The sequence below is a fragment of the Osmia bicornis genome, chromosome 16 (genome assembly GCF_907164935.1).
Source record: "Osmia bicornis bicornis chromosome 16, iOsmBic2.1, whole genome shotgun sequence".
Lineage (NCBI taxonomy): Eukaryota > Metazoa > Arthropoda > Insecta > Hymenoptera > Megachilidae > Osmia > Osmia bicornis.
Genome location: NC_060231.1, coordinates 4856896 through 4874558, shown reverse-complemented (window position 1 = coordinate 4874558; position 17663 = coordinate 4856896). Strand labels below are relative to the sequence as shown.

At 37.5% G+C, this 17663-nt stretch overlaps 2 protein-coding genes across 20 annotated transcripts in view; one reads left to right on the top strand and one right to left on the bottom strand.

Moving 5' to 3' along the window:
• Positions 1-4350, top strand: part of LOC114871505 — a 191234-nt gene extending 186884 nt beyond the window's left edge. For 7 of the 8 annotated variants that reach the window (XM_029177478.2, XM_029177477.2, XM_029177482.2 and 4 more), the window contains one exon: positions 97-4350. In XM_029177478.2, coding sequence (XP_029033311.2) covers positions 97-206 — 110 coding nt within the window. In that variant the 3' untranslated portion in view covers positions 207-4350. The remainder of the gene's footprint in view (positions 1-96) is intronic. The other variant, XR_003788583.2, reaches the window with a different exon arrangement.
• Positions 4351-7546: 3196 nt separating this feature from the next.
• Positions 7547-17663, bottom strand: part of LOC114871522 (cAMP-specific 3',5'-cyclic phosphodiesterase) — a 167586-nt gene continuing 157469 nt past the window's right edge. For all 12 annotated transcript variants that reach the window (XM_029177523.2, XM_029177520.2, XM_029177521.2 and 9 more), the window contains 6 exons: positions 15005-15098; positions 13792-14021; positions 11680-11943; positions 11310-11409; positions 10536-11191; positions 7547-10426 (listed from right to left, as the gene is read on the bottom strand). In XM_029177523.2, coding sequence (XP_029033356.1) covers positions 10289-10426; positions 10536-11191; positions 11310-11409; positions 11680-11943; positions 13792-14021; positions 15005-15098 — 1482 coding nt within the window. In that variant the 3' untranslated portion in view covers positions 7547-10288. The remainder of the gene's footprint in view (positions 10427-10535; positions 11192-11309; positions 11410-11679; positions 11944-13791; positions 14022-15004; positions 15099-17663) is intronic.

Sequence of the window (17663 nt, the reverse complement as noted above, 5' to 3'; positions counted from 1 at the left end):
CATCTCCTGTTAAAATTTTTGTGTAACTATAAGGTTCACTATTTTTCCTCAATGGCATCCTTTAACAACTGCAATAACACGTGTTCCCTGTTACAGCGCAATGTGGCGACATCTCGACGGCCACATCGTGGACCTTCCGGATCTCCGCTTCTGTGTACGTTCTGCTGGTTCTCGGCATCATCTTCGGCAGATATATCGCGAGGTGATACCATTGAGTGGAGGAAACAGGCCAAACAGAAACGGCCGTGTAGTCAGCTACACAGAACGACAAGCCCAACAACTACAACAAATCTCTATATAAATAAACAAAACGAAAATATATAAATATATATATAAATATAAATACAAGAAAAAAAATTATATATATATTAAACAGAACGATTTAATGGAAGGTGCCGAGATCGAGGGAGAAAGTAACCTAATAATCAAGCTTAGTGGATAAGTGATCGTGGCTGCAAACTGTGCTGAGAGGAGGGTTGAGCTACTTGGAAGATTTTCATCGACGCTGCGAATATGGCGGACACCTGAACGATCAGCTGTATATAAGCTAGGAATTCGTTTAGAAGAAAATGATAAACTTTACTGGAAAGATTGAAATAGGACCCACACCCTTCTCCAGGTGTGTATTACATTCTGCATGGGTGCTTTGGGTGCTGGGACCTAGGTGTTTGGTGATGGGCGGATCGCTGTGAGCATGTAGATAGGTTTTCAAAGTGTTCTTTTCAAATATATTTGATTTTCTCATCAGGATGTACTGGTGATGCAAGTTACCTGTCTCTGTGTGATATATGATTATTCAATTGTCAGAGTACCAGTAAAGCTTTCATGATTTATGTGGTGGGGAATTATCTGTAATCAATTTATTTCACAGAATTATTTATAGTGGTATTGAAAGTGTGATATAACGTAACTTCTCAACTGCTTCAAAGAAACCTAGAATGTTGAACTATCTTCCATAAGTCGATACCCTGAATGTGATCTAATGAATGAATATTTCTAATTAAACCAAATTAATTTTCCTTCGCCACAAACACATCAGATACATCGAACGAAGGAGGAAACAGTAGGAGAGCAAGAAAGAAGAAGAAATAACAAAACAAAACAAAAATAAGGGTGCTGGGGCCAATATCGTGTGCGTCGAACGATGACTGTATATCCCAGTGAGTGAGAATGAGTGAGTGGGAGAGAAAGGGAATCAAGATGGAAGACGTGCAAAAGTAAATGAAACCCAGAAAAGAAGGAAGATAAAAGCGAAGAGAAGAGAGAAACTTTATAGTACTTGTTTAGGGTGCTCGACGTCCGCCACATTCGCAGAGCTGTTTTCCAGGTCGAACGAAACGTGTATTTACTCGCCAGCCAGGGAATACTGTTTCGACTGTAATTATACACGTTTTAATTAAAGTTCCGCGGCACGATCGCGTGGCCGAAGAAAAACACGAGAATCTTATCCGTACGTGTAACCTGATGCCCGTGTGTGTGTGTGTAAAAAAAGGAAAATAGAAAAAAAGAACGAAAGAGAGGTTAGTGGTGCTGCGCCATGAGTACCAACAGCTAAAAACGATTATTATTATTATTATAACTATCATTGTGCGTGTTGGAACGAGCGTATAAACGGACTTCTCCCTTCTTCCATGTCTTCTTTCCTTTTATTTTTCTTACTGTGCCATTTTTTCACTTTGAAAATGGACTTCGACGTTAGCTTGTAAGGACTGTACATTAACACCTTGCCCATTGTTCTGATAACCTGAAATGGTGGTTGTGCCATATCAATTTGGAGGTTAAGATTCGTTCAATATGGCTTTATTAACTGAAAAAGGAAATATGAAAACGGGCCAGGTTTAATTATGCTAAAATTTTATTCTTTTAATTATTATGGTATTCAATTAATAACCAAAAAATATGAGGAATGTTAATGACCTCAGGTTGGTAAGGTGTTAAATGCTACCGTGACACTGTTTTAAGGACTGGAAAGAGGATTTCCTGATTTAATCTGAACTACACGATCCTTGGAATCCCTTCTTTCGGGTCGACCCCTGAATTGAAATTCACCAGACGAGCTCATTACTTCCTCTTTTATTTCTGTAGCTTTCTGAATGAACTACGCTTCAAGGTCGCTTTGTGATGTTACACATTGATTTCAGCGATACTTTATTAATAGAAAATTAGCTAATTAATTTAAAATTTGATGAAGTGGCTCAGTGGCTCAATGAATCTTAGATCCTTAAGATGTGAGTTACTAATTATTTATTTAATTAAAGTTTCAGAAGTTCACAAGTTTTTAGTCTATTGTTTGCTTTAACATATATTTATTCCGTCTAGTCGGTTCGGTCATCCACTTTGAAATACACTTCAGCTGCAGTCCCGTCGGTTCGGTCGGTTCCATCGAAATATCCACAAGTTTGGTTAGTTTTGGGTTAGGATTGAGTTAAATTTAGGTTAAGCTTGGCCCAATAGCGTCGAGAATCTGTTATATAGGAGAACCTCTACGTTCTGAACGCATGAATTCCCAAAGCTAAGTACCAAGTTTCATCCCAATTGACCACCGAAAGAATATTCAATTAACTTGATATAAAATAAGCACGACATATCGAGGGAACTCAATTAAAACGAACAGTCTGTACTGTGAAAACGAAAGCAAAAAATGAAGAAAAGAGAAATTGTATCCAATTTCTCTGGTAAGAAGCACGAAAGAAAAGAGGAAGGAAAGAGAAGATTCTTGTTAAAAGTGCAGATATTTTTCACGTGTAACTACATTTAATTAAGGACTAACGCTGACTAACGAAGAAAGGAGATAGTACTTGGTCGCATAGCTAGTCGATTTACTATACATACTTGGATAGTTGGGTATACATATTATAAATATGAAATATAAATATATAAATATATACATATAAATACACGAGGACAATTCGATGTTGGTTACAAGCTTGTACACTATTAGATAGAAAGAAAAGAAAAAGGGAACTGTACGTCTGAAAGGGGGAGGTGGGGATGTGCTATTAAGTCCAGACTCACTATGAGTCTAACTCACTCCATATCTCAAACTCAATCTAGATTAGTGTTCCTAAAAAAATACCAACCACACTAATTAAAAAAAAACTTATTTAAAATAATCAGAAACCTTCAAAAAAGTTTAATATCTTTTTAATTTAACAGAAAAATCTTTTATTTTGAGAGGTCCTAAAGGTATCAAATCAGTCTAAAATCATTCTTGTCCATCCCCAAACACATACTAGCTAAAAAAATCCATACAATGTTCCAATTGATTAAAAAAGAATCAAAACGTGACTGTCCTATTCAATTCTACTTGTCAGACAGATAACAACAACAGTTCCGATCCCCTGTTTTTTTCGAAATGAAGAACGACAACAGCTCCACCTAACTGTAAATAGTAGATTTAACGATTTTCGTGTAGGATGGAAGGAAAGATATGAAACGAAGGAAACAGAAGAAAACGAAGGCGATAAAAAGTGAAAATGCATGAAACACGGTCAATCGGTTCCACGCGCGTTTTGTCGCAAATTTTTTCCTGTAAAAAATCTGAAAGAATGTGTGCGAGAGAGAGAAAGAAAAGGATGAGAATTTGGTTTTATATAGAACGCGAGAATGTAGATTTCAGGGTATTTATATCGAAGGTTAAATAGTTATACAGATATGCAAGAAAAATATTTAAATATAAATTATATTATAAATATGAATATAAATATGGGAGAATATATATATACTATGTTTTTATTGTTGTGAATTTAATAAATGATGGTCGACGTCTTGCAAAATTATTGTCGACCTGGATACGTATTTCGTGTTCCATCGAAAAACATACTTTTCTGATCCTGTCGTCTTTTGTTTGCTAATAAATATTGATAAAAAATACAGATTTCAAAATAAAAAGCACACTTTTCCAACTGAACTCTTTTGTAAAATTGAATTATAAAAATGGGAACTATGCAAAATTATAAAATTGTCGTGTTTGATAGTGTGAAATATTGTGAAATTTCAATATTTTGAAAAAAGTAACAATGGTTCTTTGAAAAGCACGTTCGATGAAATAATGACGAAGAGCGACAGAAACGTATCTGTATTCTTTCGACGATGTAAAATAATGTTTATAATCGTAATGAAAATTCGAAGGACAGGTATTTACGAAGGTGGGTGGTGAGTAAATCAATTTGCGAACGAAGGTGCACTACATGCTGTTTTATTTGATATGGTGGTGGGTTTGATATGAGATATTGATCGTTTGAAGTTGGAAAGCATTTGAACTGCCATTCGCCGAATACAAACGAAGATAGATATGATATTAATTAAGAATAAAATTGATTTGAAATTTATTGATATTGGTAAATAATGTTAATAATAAATCAGTAATGATATTTTAAATTTAAACGATATAATTTGATGATTTAAAAAAAATTATCTTGCAATTTTTCAGAATTTAAATTACAATTTTCTGTTAAATTAAATATCAATTTTTCTTTTATTAAATCATTTTATTTCAGAATAAAATATTCCACTTCAATAAAATTTATTCGTTCATAAAATAAAATTGCAAAAACGTATAAAATTTCTCTGATGGAAAAAATTCTCCGAATTGTTGGAATTATTGCAATCATACGATTTATAAAATCAATCGCCCATAAAAAATTACGGCATGTATTTTCCCATCACTAAAAAAAGAAAAAAAATGCACGAAAAATAAAGCAATTCGTTCCTCATCCTCGTCGCGCCCACACGTCACTGCCTGTAAAACGAAACACAACGACTATTACCGTCTCTAGTCTTAGTAATTAACATGGTAATTTCGATTTTGTAAATTAAACCCGCGCAACCCTTGATCGAAATGAGTTTCTCCTCATTCCAAGATCTTGGGAGATTAAAAGTGTACCAAACCACCATCTAACAAGCAAAATTGTTTATGATTACACTTTTAATTTTCCGCCATTACAAATATGTAAAGAATTTTCGAGCTCACCTTTCATGTCTCATTAAATTTACCAAGAAAAAAAAAATTAACGGGATAGTAAATTTGTTGTAAAAATTATTTAAAATAAGAAAGAAATTAATGAAGGCACTGTAAAGGACGAAAATGAGAAAATTCTTGAAAATTTGGTTCGATCAAAATGTAATATCGAGAGAATTTCTAGATCTCGATCGATGGTTGTTGCAGCCATCTCGATATACCCGCACTAATCACGCTAGATTAAGGATAATCACGTGTAAAGGACGCCTGATACATTTTTTACCAAACTAAAACAAGAGAGAATGATTAAGAAAAATTATACCAGCTTTATCTCATTCACCAACGAACCACCATAACGTTAGTTGTGGGTGTATTGGTAGATTTTCAGAAACGCAGAACTCGAATTCGTGCTTTGAAATCTTCTTTATAGTGAAATGAGTGCTTTGCTGATGAATTTATGGTGAGAAAGAGAGAGAGGGTGAAAGATACACACATGCATACACACATACACATGAACTATTATGATGATACTTATTAATGTAAATGGTTTTTCATTACTATATTATAGATGTTAACTTAATAATATATTTACAAATAATTAAACGGGAGTGGTGGTTTCATTTGCACATCCTTCTTTATGATTTCTCATTTATGATTGGAGTTCATTTATCATTTATGAGTTAAATTTGAGTTAAATCCAGTGACTACAGATACAGAAGACTGGACATGCCTGTTTTCGAAGGGTCATGATTCAGAGGGTCCCAGACATCCCCAGATGAAATTAAATCTGTATGCTGAGAGCACCTACATGAAGCTAGCCGGAAGGAATAATAAAATATGATTATTTTTAATTTTTCTTAGTGTATTTCGTTTGTAAATCGTTTGATTGATTGTGAGTCCATTTTTAACGTTTGTGACAAATTAGTTCTTTTCTAATTAGCAATTTTATTTCAGTCATGATGTGAGCTGTAACTTTATAGTAATTTTTTATAATAAACAGATTTTGCGATAGCTGATAACTGTAATTTATCTTACTGATAACTGATAACCCTCTTCATGGGCTTCGCCTCATACTTTTCAATTATTTATTATTTTTTTTGTCTTTGCGGGTCCCACGGGGCTCAGCCCTATATCTCTTATATTCTTGCATCCCTTACATGTAGACATCTTTGAAATCCCAGCATTTCTTACATCTCTGCAGCTTTTACATTCCTATATTAATTACATCTCTGTACCGCTTACACCCCTTCATCCTTTACATCCTTGAATTCCTTAGATCTCCGCATCCTTTATATGTCTCCACCCCTTATGTCCTTGAATTCTTTCAATCCCTGCACCCATTACATCACTGTATCCCTTACATGCCTGTAATCCTCATATCCCTACATCTCTTGTACCCCTGCAACCTTTATAATAAATATATTACAAAAAATGGTTCGAGTAAAGGTAAGTAAAGGTAAGTAGTCTTGTACAAATTTAGTTCCTTTTTTTGCCGCCAGAGGGCGCTGATTCGAGGTCGAAATTTTAGTTCGCATTTTTCCCGCTAGAGGGCCAAAATTTCGGCATGATTTAGTTCCTTTTTTTTGCCACCAGAGGGCGCTGATTCGAGGTCGAAATTTTAGTTCACATTTTTCCCGCTAGAGGGCCAAAATTTCGGCATGATTTAGTTTCTTTTTTTGCCACCAGAGGGCGCTGATCCGAGGTCGACATTTTAGTTCACATTTTTCCCGCTAGAGGGCCAAAATTTCGGCATGATTTAGTTTCTTTTTTTGCCACCAGAGGGCGCTGATCCGAGGTCGACATTTTAGTTCACATTTTTCCCGCTAGAGGGCCACAATTCCGACATGATTTAGTTCCTTTTTTTGCCCCCAGAGGGCGCTGACCCGAGGTCGAAATTTTAGTTCACATTTTTCCCGTTAGAGGGCCAAAATTTCGGCAAAAGTTACTTCCCTTTTATTTAGAAAGGGATATAGAAATGTAAGGAATGCAGAGATGTAAGAGATGCAGGGATATAAGGGAAACAGAGATGTAAGTGATACAGGGATGTGAAGGATACAGGGGTATAAAGAAAGCAGAGATGAGAGGAATGTTGGGATGTAAGGAACATTGAGATGTAAATAATGCAGAGATGTAAAGGATGCACACAGGAGTAATACAATCAACACGTTCTTCCTCCTAAATGAGTTTATTCAGTGAGCTAAGTAGATAAATACAGCAAATTAAATGAACGCAGAAAATGAAATAAAGGTATATGTATGTTTAGCAGGTAGATCTGCACCCCTTGACGGTCGCTGTAAGACTGAGATGATGGTGTTTCACTTCGCTCTAGGTCGAACGGTTGATAACGGTGCCGCAGTTAGCTACTTTTACTCGAATCAGTGGCTGTAAATATTTTTTTTTCTTTTTTTTTCAACGTGGGGAAATCTTGCACAAGATAGTATCAGATTTCTACTGACTAAAACCCCATCGCGACCGTCACTGGTGCTAAATTTGCAGAGAGCACAGCCAGAGACATAAGCGCAAGGCAGGACTTAAGGCAAAGTTGGGAAGTTGGGTGTTGAAGTAGGCAAAGTATTAGACAAGAAATTCCGACAATAAATATGTTTTATTACACATATATCTCGTACGAGGGTTACACGATATTAATACATGTTCATTTAACTGTCCAGCAATCAAACACGTTTGTATTTCAATTTGTTTTTTTTTTCATTTTTTTCAGTTTCATCTCTTTATCTTTTACATCTGACTTTCGCAATCATCAGCGTTCAATCGTCGTGATCATTTTCGTGGTATACGTCATCGTCATCACCATTATCACGGTTAAATAACAAACAAATCACACATCACGTGAAATCATCATCGAAATCGTCATTTTACAAGTAAAAACATCATTCTCTAAAGCGTCGTTAGTCACGAAGTAGGAAGCTACTGGGTATGATGAAGGAACGGTGATGAAATGAATAAAACCATGAAAATTCTTAAATACAAAAATCAGAAAAAAAAAAATACTAAAAAAAAGAAACATTCTTTCGTCGTTCGATCGGTCATTCTCGCTCGAATTTAATTTGAAGATTCATGTTCTGATTTCGATCGATCAGCTGATAGAATCGAATCCATGTTCGAGCAGACTACTCGTATGATTTTTGAAAAAAAAAAAGGGAAGAGGATCCAGTTTGAAGAAGTCGAGCGAGTTTGTCCATACTCTTGTTTCACGGTTAAAACGATTAATTACCATTAATTAACCTTGGTTGTCGCTTACGGCCTAAAGAAGTTTCGTTTTTCATTTAAGTTAATTCCTCAGCTTAATATCTAGTCGTGTACTTCGTTAGCCTTACGTAAAATTACTCTTAATCATATCTAAGCTTGGTGGCCAGCACCAAAAAAACACTCACTAGTTTTCATACTGCCTACGGACACAGATACGTGTTCGCCTCTTCCTCGAGCGGACTTCAATTGTATTTCTCTGTTTTTTTTTTTTTTTAATCGCCTTTAAAATACTCTTTTCCAGTCTTATTTTGTCATTAATTTTGCTAGAAAATTGTGTCAATCGTGTAAAGTCAAATGAACAATCGTCGTCGTACGCTATACCATCGTTTTAGTCAAAAGAGAAAAACAAGGAACCGTAGAAAAGGCTTTCACAGAATCGTCAGGGATGCCAATTACTCGAGAAAGAGTGCGATGAATCGATTCTCGACTTGTATATCGCGACTGTCGAGACTCGATTCGCGAGTTTGAGCGATTCACAGACATCCAAGCGAGAGAGTACTTCGTTTATTTTCATTTTTGTCTCGATATTATTTTTTTTTTTTTTGCATTTTTTCGTTTTAAATGTTTTCTTCTCAACACATCGAGCTGCAAGGTACCTAGCTAATTAAAATTCCCCTCGATCCCCTAAGTATCTACCATCGCTAGAAGCCAGAACGCGCGATGATGATGAACGTGGTTTCCATCTCGTTCAATTTTCTTGTTCAGAATCTTGGATGAAGAACAAACAAGTTCGTATCTTGCCGTTTTATCGAATGATCGAGTGACTATAACAATACTCTTTGGTTAAAAACGATCGCCTCGTGTGCGTCTGAGTGTGTATGTGTATATGGGTGTATGTGTATGTGTGTATGAACGCGAGAAGAAAGTCTCATAACAATTAATTTTAATATAAACGCAAGGAAAAAGGCCAGCCTTCAACCTTTATATTAAAATTAACTCACTCGTCCATCGTGTGAAGACATCTAATACAATTCACTTTTTAACGAACGCTTTCTTCCCTCTTCATGCGATGAGTTGTACGCGCTTATAATCAGCGAGCATGACAAAGATCCTACGTTTAAGGATAGACTTAGTCCTAGACGATTGGGTAGCCGTGAAGATGATCGTCGGAGAACCAAGGATGAACGTGGAAAGCGCAATAACTAGTGTTCCTCTACAGTCTTCTGTTCACCTTCCAGCCTCTGACCCCCTCCTTTCATCGCCAATCAGCGGTTCAATCTTCATCCTTAACATCTCCTGATCATAAGGGAACATAGCTATCGTTTAAAGCCTTCGTCCCAAGATTAGAGGTAGCTGGGGGTCAGATGGTTGCGCAGAAGATCCTCCGAATCGTTCGCATGTCGCGGCATCAGCCGCTTGTACCATGTAATTGATATGTCAGAAAGGATCCTATCATTTGGCGGGATGAGATTTCCTGCGTCCTCGAATCGTATCGGTAGCAAGGAGCCTTCACTGATCCTTGGCTAACCGGTCTGCTTGTGTACAGGTACTTGGTGAAGAGATTCGTGTCCTCCTTCGAGCTAGACACACCAAAAAGGGTCGAGGCCGATCGAACGACGTCAGGGAAGGGGAAAAGCGACGATGATAACGACGACGATACTCCAGTCTCCGTCTTGAATCGAGGATTCACGTTGAACGCCCTCGATGCGCCTCGAACCAGCCGAGACGCAGCGATCTAGGATCGTTGCTCTTTGCTGAGACCCGCGTCAGCTTCGGAGCAAGCGACCGCGTCAAACGAGTGTCCTCATAGCGCCATACGCTCTTAATCGTTCGCCACTTTGGCTGATCCTCTCGTTCACGCGTCAGCAAATGACCCTTCACGTCGGTCCAGGTCTCTGAACTAGCAGCGACTAGACGTTCCCATCGTTTCCGTGCTCTCTGCCCTCTCGTTCTACGACGAGGCATTTTCCACCGTCCCAGGGAGTGGAGCTTGGCCAAAGGTCAATAGGTCGACACAAATAGACCCAGGCGGTGGTAGCCAGCTAAATGTCACTGGCGCACACGCCACCAGGTCTGCTGCACCTTCTCGTGGAGCTTCCTGCAAATACCCGCGAGCCTCCGTCACATTCCAGCCTCCGCGGCGTTCTCCTCTGTCTCACCGCCCCCTTCCTCGCTGGATAACGTTGTTGTCTTCGCCGCTCCACCCGACTCTCCGGTTTCTGTCGCCTCACCGGTTTCATCGCCTTCCTCCAGTGTCACCTGAAACAGCAACAGGATCTTTAGATTATTTCGGAAACTCAAGTGACGCTGAGACACCTGACTGATGCTAACAGATGAGCAAAAGTGATAAACAGGATCAAAATCCTACCTGGAAGTGTATCCTTTCAGATTGTGGCTCGTTTCCTTGTTGCGGCTGGTCATCGGACGGCGGTGATGGAGAAATCTTGGATTGGTACCAGTCTCGGTTCTCCTCGAGCGTGTCCAGGATCTCCTGGGCGTCTGGGTGCACCAGGTCCGCCCAGGTCTCCCAAAGGGGATGGACGATGTAGTCGATGAAGCCGACCTGCGACTTCTCGATCGTGGCACTGTGCCTGTCGCACATCGGGCTGATGTCCATGTTCTGTTCACGCTCGCGGTCTCCTTGGAGGAAGAACTCTTCCATCAGCAGACCGACCCATCGTTCGTAGAGTGGTAACGGTTTCGTGGGGTTGGACAGGTCAGCGCAGTGCACCAGGTTCTCGAGGACCTGGATACGGTCGGTGTAGTTGTCTAACAGAAGAACGCCAGAGCCAGCCACCTTCTTAGTCTCCACCATGGTCTTCAGATCAGCGAGGAGGGACATGTGTTTGGACATGTCCGTGGATAGGACCATGTCGATGACCATCTTGCGAAGTGTCTGACGCTGTTTCTTCGTCATATTTACGAATATGTCGCAGCCCTCGTTCTGAAGGAGCTTGAAAGCCACGGCCAAGTGGTGGTTCTCCAGAACGGACTCGTCATTGTACATCAGGGCAAGCTCGGAGCCTGAACAGAGGACAGGTCATTAGTATACCGAATAATTTGAGGATGCTACCACCTGGACTGAACCCTCTAAAGGCATGTCCTCGGAAAGAAGTTGTATAGGTATCAATGAGACACTTACTCGAATTGATGAGGAACTGGTTGGTGAGTCCAGGATGGTCTACGTCGTGAATGGTAGCAGCGAAGAGTGCCGCAGTGATTTCCAACGGTGTAAATACCGACTGCAACAAAAAGAAACATGTCCGATTAGCCTTTGAGTCTAACAATCACTTAGCGTCATCAACACAAATTGGTCGTTAATTAAAAAGCAATTGGAGGCCAGAGAGCAGGAATTAGCGGGAATCTCGAAAGGAATGGGTACTAAATAGGCGATCAAACATCAATCTCGCGACTACAGAGCTCTAATTAGCAACGTTTCCTAGAAAAACGTGAGGTTAACGCGCAGTTTAACGAAACACCTAACAGATACGATTCCTGAATACAATATTAACCTCGAGTGCGGGCGTGTTGAGCAGAGTGTGGGTGGACTGGGTCACGTCGGCCGCGTGCAGACTATTATGGAAGGGATTGTCCTTGACGTAGTGATCCTCGAGGGTCATCATAAAGGTGACGAAGGTCTTGGGCGGTATGGCCAGCGATTTAAGCAGATCTCGGCTCTGGAAGGCTGTGTAGGCGACGCAAGTCAGCGGCCTGTTGTTGCTCAGCTCGCCTATCCTGAAGATGTCGATGCCCCACTTGTCGATGTCTGATAGAAGCTGAAAATATACGAAAGAAGGTCAACTTAATCATCAGGTTCACCGAGGGAATTTTATATTTAGTAACATGGGTCAATTAAGCCCTATGGTGGGACTTTGAATGCATTTCTGATTGAGGATCAGTAAGACCCGCATGTTTTTTAGTAGCGAAAGTCTATTTCTGGCAAATCAATGCAAATGGGATGAAGATTTAATGAAGTATTGTTGAGGGGGTCGTGTGTAAACGTGTTAAACAATGTTCTTTTAGGACAGTAGAACGTATTATGATTAAACAATTGTAATACTTGTGAAAATAACATCTGTCTACTGTGAAATTGTTACAAGTTTAAATAAAATCAGTTAAGTACAAACGGTTACACGGTCGTTGAAACTTTTTACCCTAGTTCTGCTTAGCAAACAAACTAGAATGCTCCGTTTCACAAGCCAAATAAGGATTCACGAATGATTTTGCGTAGACTGAATCAGAGCGTGTGGGCTTTAGAACCATTCCAAGACCTCAAAAAGTAGTTTCCTTGATCCGGCAACTATTTGATTAGCATACAAAGCAGCAGCCACTGATTACGCGAAAGTTGTACCAGCTTTCTCTTTTTCAGAGAGATTTGCATCTATTATACGAGACTGTGAAACTCAACTATCGTGTGCTCGATGCTGCTATCGCTATTCATTTCTTCAGCAAAAAATACAGATTTTAATTTCACGAATTGAGAAACACTTCGCTAGGTAAAGTAAGTTGAGGTGGAACGATAATGATAAGAAATCGAAGCAATTGGGTTATCAGCTGACCTCGGCCCACATGGGTGTAAGTATAAATACGCGACCCCTGCAGTAGCCAAAAAATAACACCTTTGGCTCTTGTCGAACTGAACCCCATTATCAATTTTTTTAAAAGATCATGAGGACTCCATGTGTCCTTGCAAATTAACTTATTCTTACTTTAAGATAAAATTCAACTATGCCAATAATTTTATTCATCTACCTACTGCAAATGAAGAAAAGAATTTATAAACAATCTTTGTTGCTGGAGTATTTGTTGGAAATAAAAATAGAGAAGATGAACAGGTGTAACATGGACATAAACAAGGAAGCATGTGTCCTAGTTCGCATTGGAACGTCGATCAAAGATTACACGTGTTTCCTACACGTGCCGAATGCGATTAATAATTAGAGAATAGCGTGGGATTAACAGTGGATTAACTGTGGGGGATTTCAGTTATCATTGTTAGAGAAACGGGGATATGACGAATAGCTATTGTGAAAGTTTGATCGATGGAGGCTTTGAAATGTATTTTTATGCTAATTTGTAAAGCAATTTAAATGCAATATAATATTATACTAACAATGAAATCAATCTTGCGTTAAAAAATATTGAAGATCGAATATTGATACTCGTTTGAAGACACTGAATCTGTAATCGAGGTCTTCCGTAGAAAGTATGGGCACCGTTAATTAATTTCACTTTCACGGCAGTACCTCGCGTACGAAGAAACACTTACGCAATTTAAATGATTCATTTCGGGTGGAGGTGTTATTTAATCGTTCAAGTTTAATATCAATTCATTGAATGGACTCCATCTAAAATAACTTTTTTAAGAAAATTTGAATTCCAGTGAGATATCTATTATCACAAGTGTTTTATTACCATTTCAAAATTTCCATTGTTTGCTATTTGGAAATGTAAATGTTTTACATCGAACGGCTGAAAAAACATTTTTTAGGGACACAGATGTGTGCACTTTTATACTTGAAATAAAAAAATGATCAAACAAAGATGTTCAAAAGCAGTTTCGTTTTAACACGTTCCACTATCCTGGTTGAGATTCGGTTTGAGGGTGGAAGGAAGGGACTTACCTTGCCAAGTTCTTCTTCATGGGGCGTTTCAACGCCGTAAAGTGGCACACGCTCCCCTGTGAAGCTATTCGTGTGTGTAAGTGGCCGTTTCACGCCGCTGATATGGGACATCGCAGCAGGACCTCGCTGAACTCGGTCCTTCTTTTTCGCCGCCCTTGCATCTGCGCTGCCTGCAGCCGCGACTGCATCCTCGATTCGCAGGGAGGGCAAGTCCAACTCTTGCTGTTTATCTGGAATAAAAAATATAAAAAGAATGATTAACAATTGAATGCTCAATTAGTAGAGTACGTAGGAAAAGAGCTGGGCCTAACAAGACATTCAGTATTGGGCGTAGGGTGGTCCACTCTCGGATGGCGGACCATGGAGAGAGCCACAATTTTAATTCAACTTCAATAGGGCGTATAGGGTTATCGGTATAAAAGGACTATTCTACTAAAAAGAAAATTTTGTAATGCTCTGTACTTTCTCGAAGTTCCTTATTGTGTGGGCGGTTCCGAGAACAGGTGAAATGTAATTAGTAAAAGCACTTGACGAAACGATGAAATGAGCAAACAAGGAATTACTACGAGACAAAGCACGTGAAACGGAATGAATGGTCATGAGATACGCTTTGCAAAGTCTCTCAAGGGCTTTTGGTGCGTAAGAGTTGCATATTTTTTTATTGCCGGTGGTAAATCAATTTCTCACGTTGGCCTCGGAACGAGCCGGTTAATTGTCTTTGTTTATCTTACATTCTTTCAAACTCTTAATTCGATGTTTTCTTTTTAATTTGCATACGTCACAATGAGTCTGTAGAATAGACGATAATGTGATAAAAGTACATACGCACTTTGATTATGAACTTTGAATGATATAAATTATTTACATATTAATACTGAGATGTTTATTTGCTGTTTACAAGAGACTAAAAAAATTTTATTTATCTTACGCCTATCAATTTTTTATTTTATTCCATTTTTTTTTTTTTGAATTGTTTTTATTACCAAGTGTGGTCGAAATTTAATGGTTGATTCAACTATTAAAATTTGAATTGTTTATTGCCAATGTGCAAAAAAGAAGGGGTTCAAACATCAAAATTCCAATATAAAATTTCTATTTTTTGAGTATACAAAATAAATTATAGAAATGGTTAACAAAATGTTTGAATTCCAAGAAACTATTTCTGAGAAAAGAAATTTCACATGGAATTTTTATTTTTTTATTTTTAACTTACCAAGGAAGGTGCTGCAAATGTATTCTGAAATCTGATTTCCAGATTTTGAGGATTCCGAGAAGTGGGAGAGTTCCTTGTTCAGCATACGTTTGAACTGTAATCAGAAAACAGGAAGATGATTAGTTTTATATAATTTATTTCATGAATAATTGTTTCATAATTAGTTAAATGATTGCGGCAATTTGTTTTGATCTTAAATTTAATAATTGTTGGCTAATTACGACAGATTGTGTTTTTTGCTCTGAACTCGATCATTTTTATTATATGTAGCAGTTTTTATTAATTTACAATCAATCAATCTTCGTTTCCTCATTTCCCAATACATTTTCTTAATTTTCCGGTTTCCTAGTTTCCTATTTTCAATGTCCTACACCCCCACTTTAAAACTCTGGAATTTTTCCATTCTTCGACCTACAAACATTCAAACGCATGAATTATTCAATCATCAAGAGAAGAAGAAAAAGAATCAACAGTATTCCACAAACTGCAGAGGAAACGGAGCAAAAACTGTCAGTATCATCGAAAAACATTGAAAATTGATGAAACACGTGACAAAAAACTGAAAGAATCGAGATGCTGTTTTATGATTGGTGGAAGGAAACGTTATCTCGTGAAATTTATAATATTTGCGAGTCTCGTATGAAATTTCGACGCAGATACTTGATAGCAAATGAAACATACTCATACACATATACACGTTCCATAGGAGATGCTGGAGGATTTGCAAATGGATGGATGCTATCGTTGTCTGAGTTTCTTATTCTTATCGGTGCTTGTTTGAGCTTTGTAGCAACCGGTAAAAGGATCTCTTTGTTATCCAGCCTGATTACATAGACGCGTTTATCGATAAGAACGTGCTGGAGAGAAACGAGAAAGGAGGAGTGACCTGTTATCGAATCGGTTTTGTTTTCACTTTCAGATCCTTTAAGAGTTATGACTGATTGTCTCGTGAGTTTCCCTAGTAACCACGTGTTCATGATTCGATAAGGGAATTACTCAATGAATTCATATGCTTTCTGGAAATTGAGAGCTTTTTTTTTAGAAAATTGGGAATCTAAACACTTCTATCTAAAGCTTTTCACTTTGGGAAATTTTGGGTCGTTGAATTTTCCACCTTTCCAATATTTTATCTTCCATTTTCCAATATTTCATTTCCCATTTTTCCACTTTTATTTCCCATTTTCCAACTTTTGTAGAATTAAATTTATTAACCTGATTCCCTCAGCTTTCAATCTCTCATTTATCAAAGAGCATCTCGTCATTACACGTTAATTTATACCCACGCACTCTCTTTTCCCCCTGAATTATCCCAACCAAGCAACCGAACAATAAAATAAAGTAATTACCGGAGACTAATTGGGTCATCAAACAGATATTACTTGTGATAAATGATCAAACACCTCTACATTCTTACACTCGACAAAATGTATCCTATCAGATAGCATACCCATAAACCTAATTAATTTAACAACGAATCAAACAAATTATATGTCATTAATCAACGTCAACATAAAATTCTTAAACAAATTAAATTGAACAAACTGCACCTGACGAAGATTAACGCAGGTAAAATCATTACTGTATAATAATACGATTATACAAAAGAATTGACAATTTTAACATTCCTTCTTTATTTCATTTTGAAATCATGACAGAAGGTTTATAAAAATGATTTTTTGGTTTATTATCCAATTGCATAATATCTTCAGATAGTTACTACGAATTAAATCACCGATAATACTATCTTTGAGGTAAAATTACAATTTGCTGATTATTTGATCGAAATAATTTAATGATCTAATCGATCGATTGTCTATTTTTATCCAATCGTCACCGAAGATTTATCGGACGACATTTCGTTTCGCGATAATTCATGCTTTCTTTTAATTTAATTTGATTTAATTTCTAATGTTAGATCACGTTGTATATGGTCAGGGACGTGTTGTTTGTTTAATACTGAATCTTAAATCAATTTAGACGTAGTTTATATGTAAATCGTGATCGATAAGCTTGTTTTTCTGCCTTCTTAATTAACACAATTATCTCTTTGAGAAAGAACGGAGAGATGTATTTCAGATTCGATAATAATTTAATTCGTATGAAAATATTGTTCCTGGGATACAACAAAAAGTTACATCTCTGGATATTCTTTTTTGCATCAAAATTGTTTTTGTTGCTCAATAAATGAAAAATATGAAAATCATCGAAATTTTTGAATTTTCCAACTGGCAGCTTTGAAATTTATAATTATTTCCAATTACTTTGGATCTAAATTGTTCAACTTTTAGCTTCAATATTTCCCTTTTATTTTATATAAAAAATTATTATTTTATTTTAAAGAAAACTCGTTTGATATTATTTACGATATTATCATCTACGTTACAATAATAGAATAACAAAAAAAACAAGGCTGCCCATCAATTATCTCATCTCACTCGATAACGTCTCAGTTCATTTCAGTGGCACGCAACGAGGCGTCATTAATTGAACTCATCGATTACGTGATCGCACACTGGGTTCTTTCATCGACAACATCCTGAATCTCATAAGGTGATAGATAACGCTTATCATCCCACTTCAGAAAGCCCCGGCTTTTATTATTTGTCTCTCAAGTGATACGTATAGAACAATATTCCAACGATAATTTATTCATAAAAAA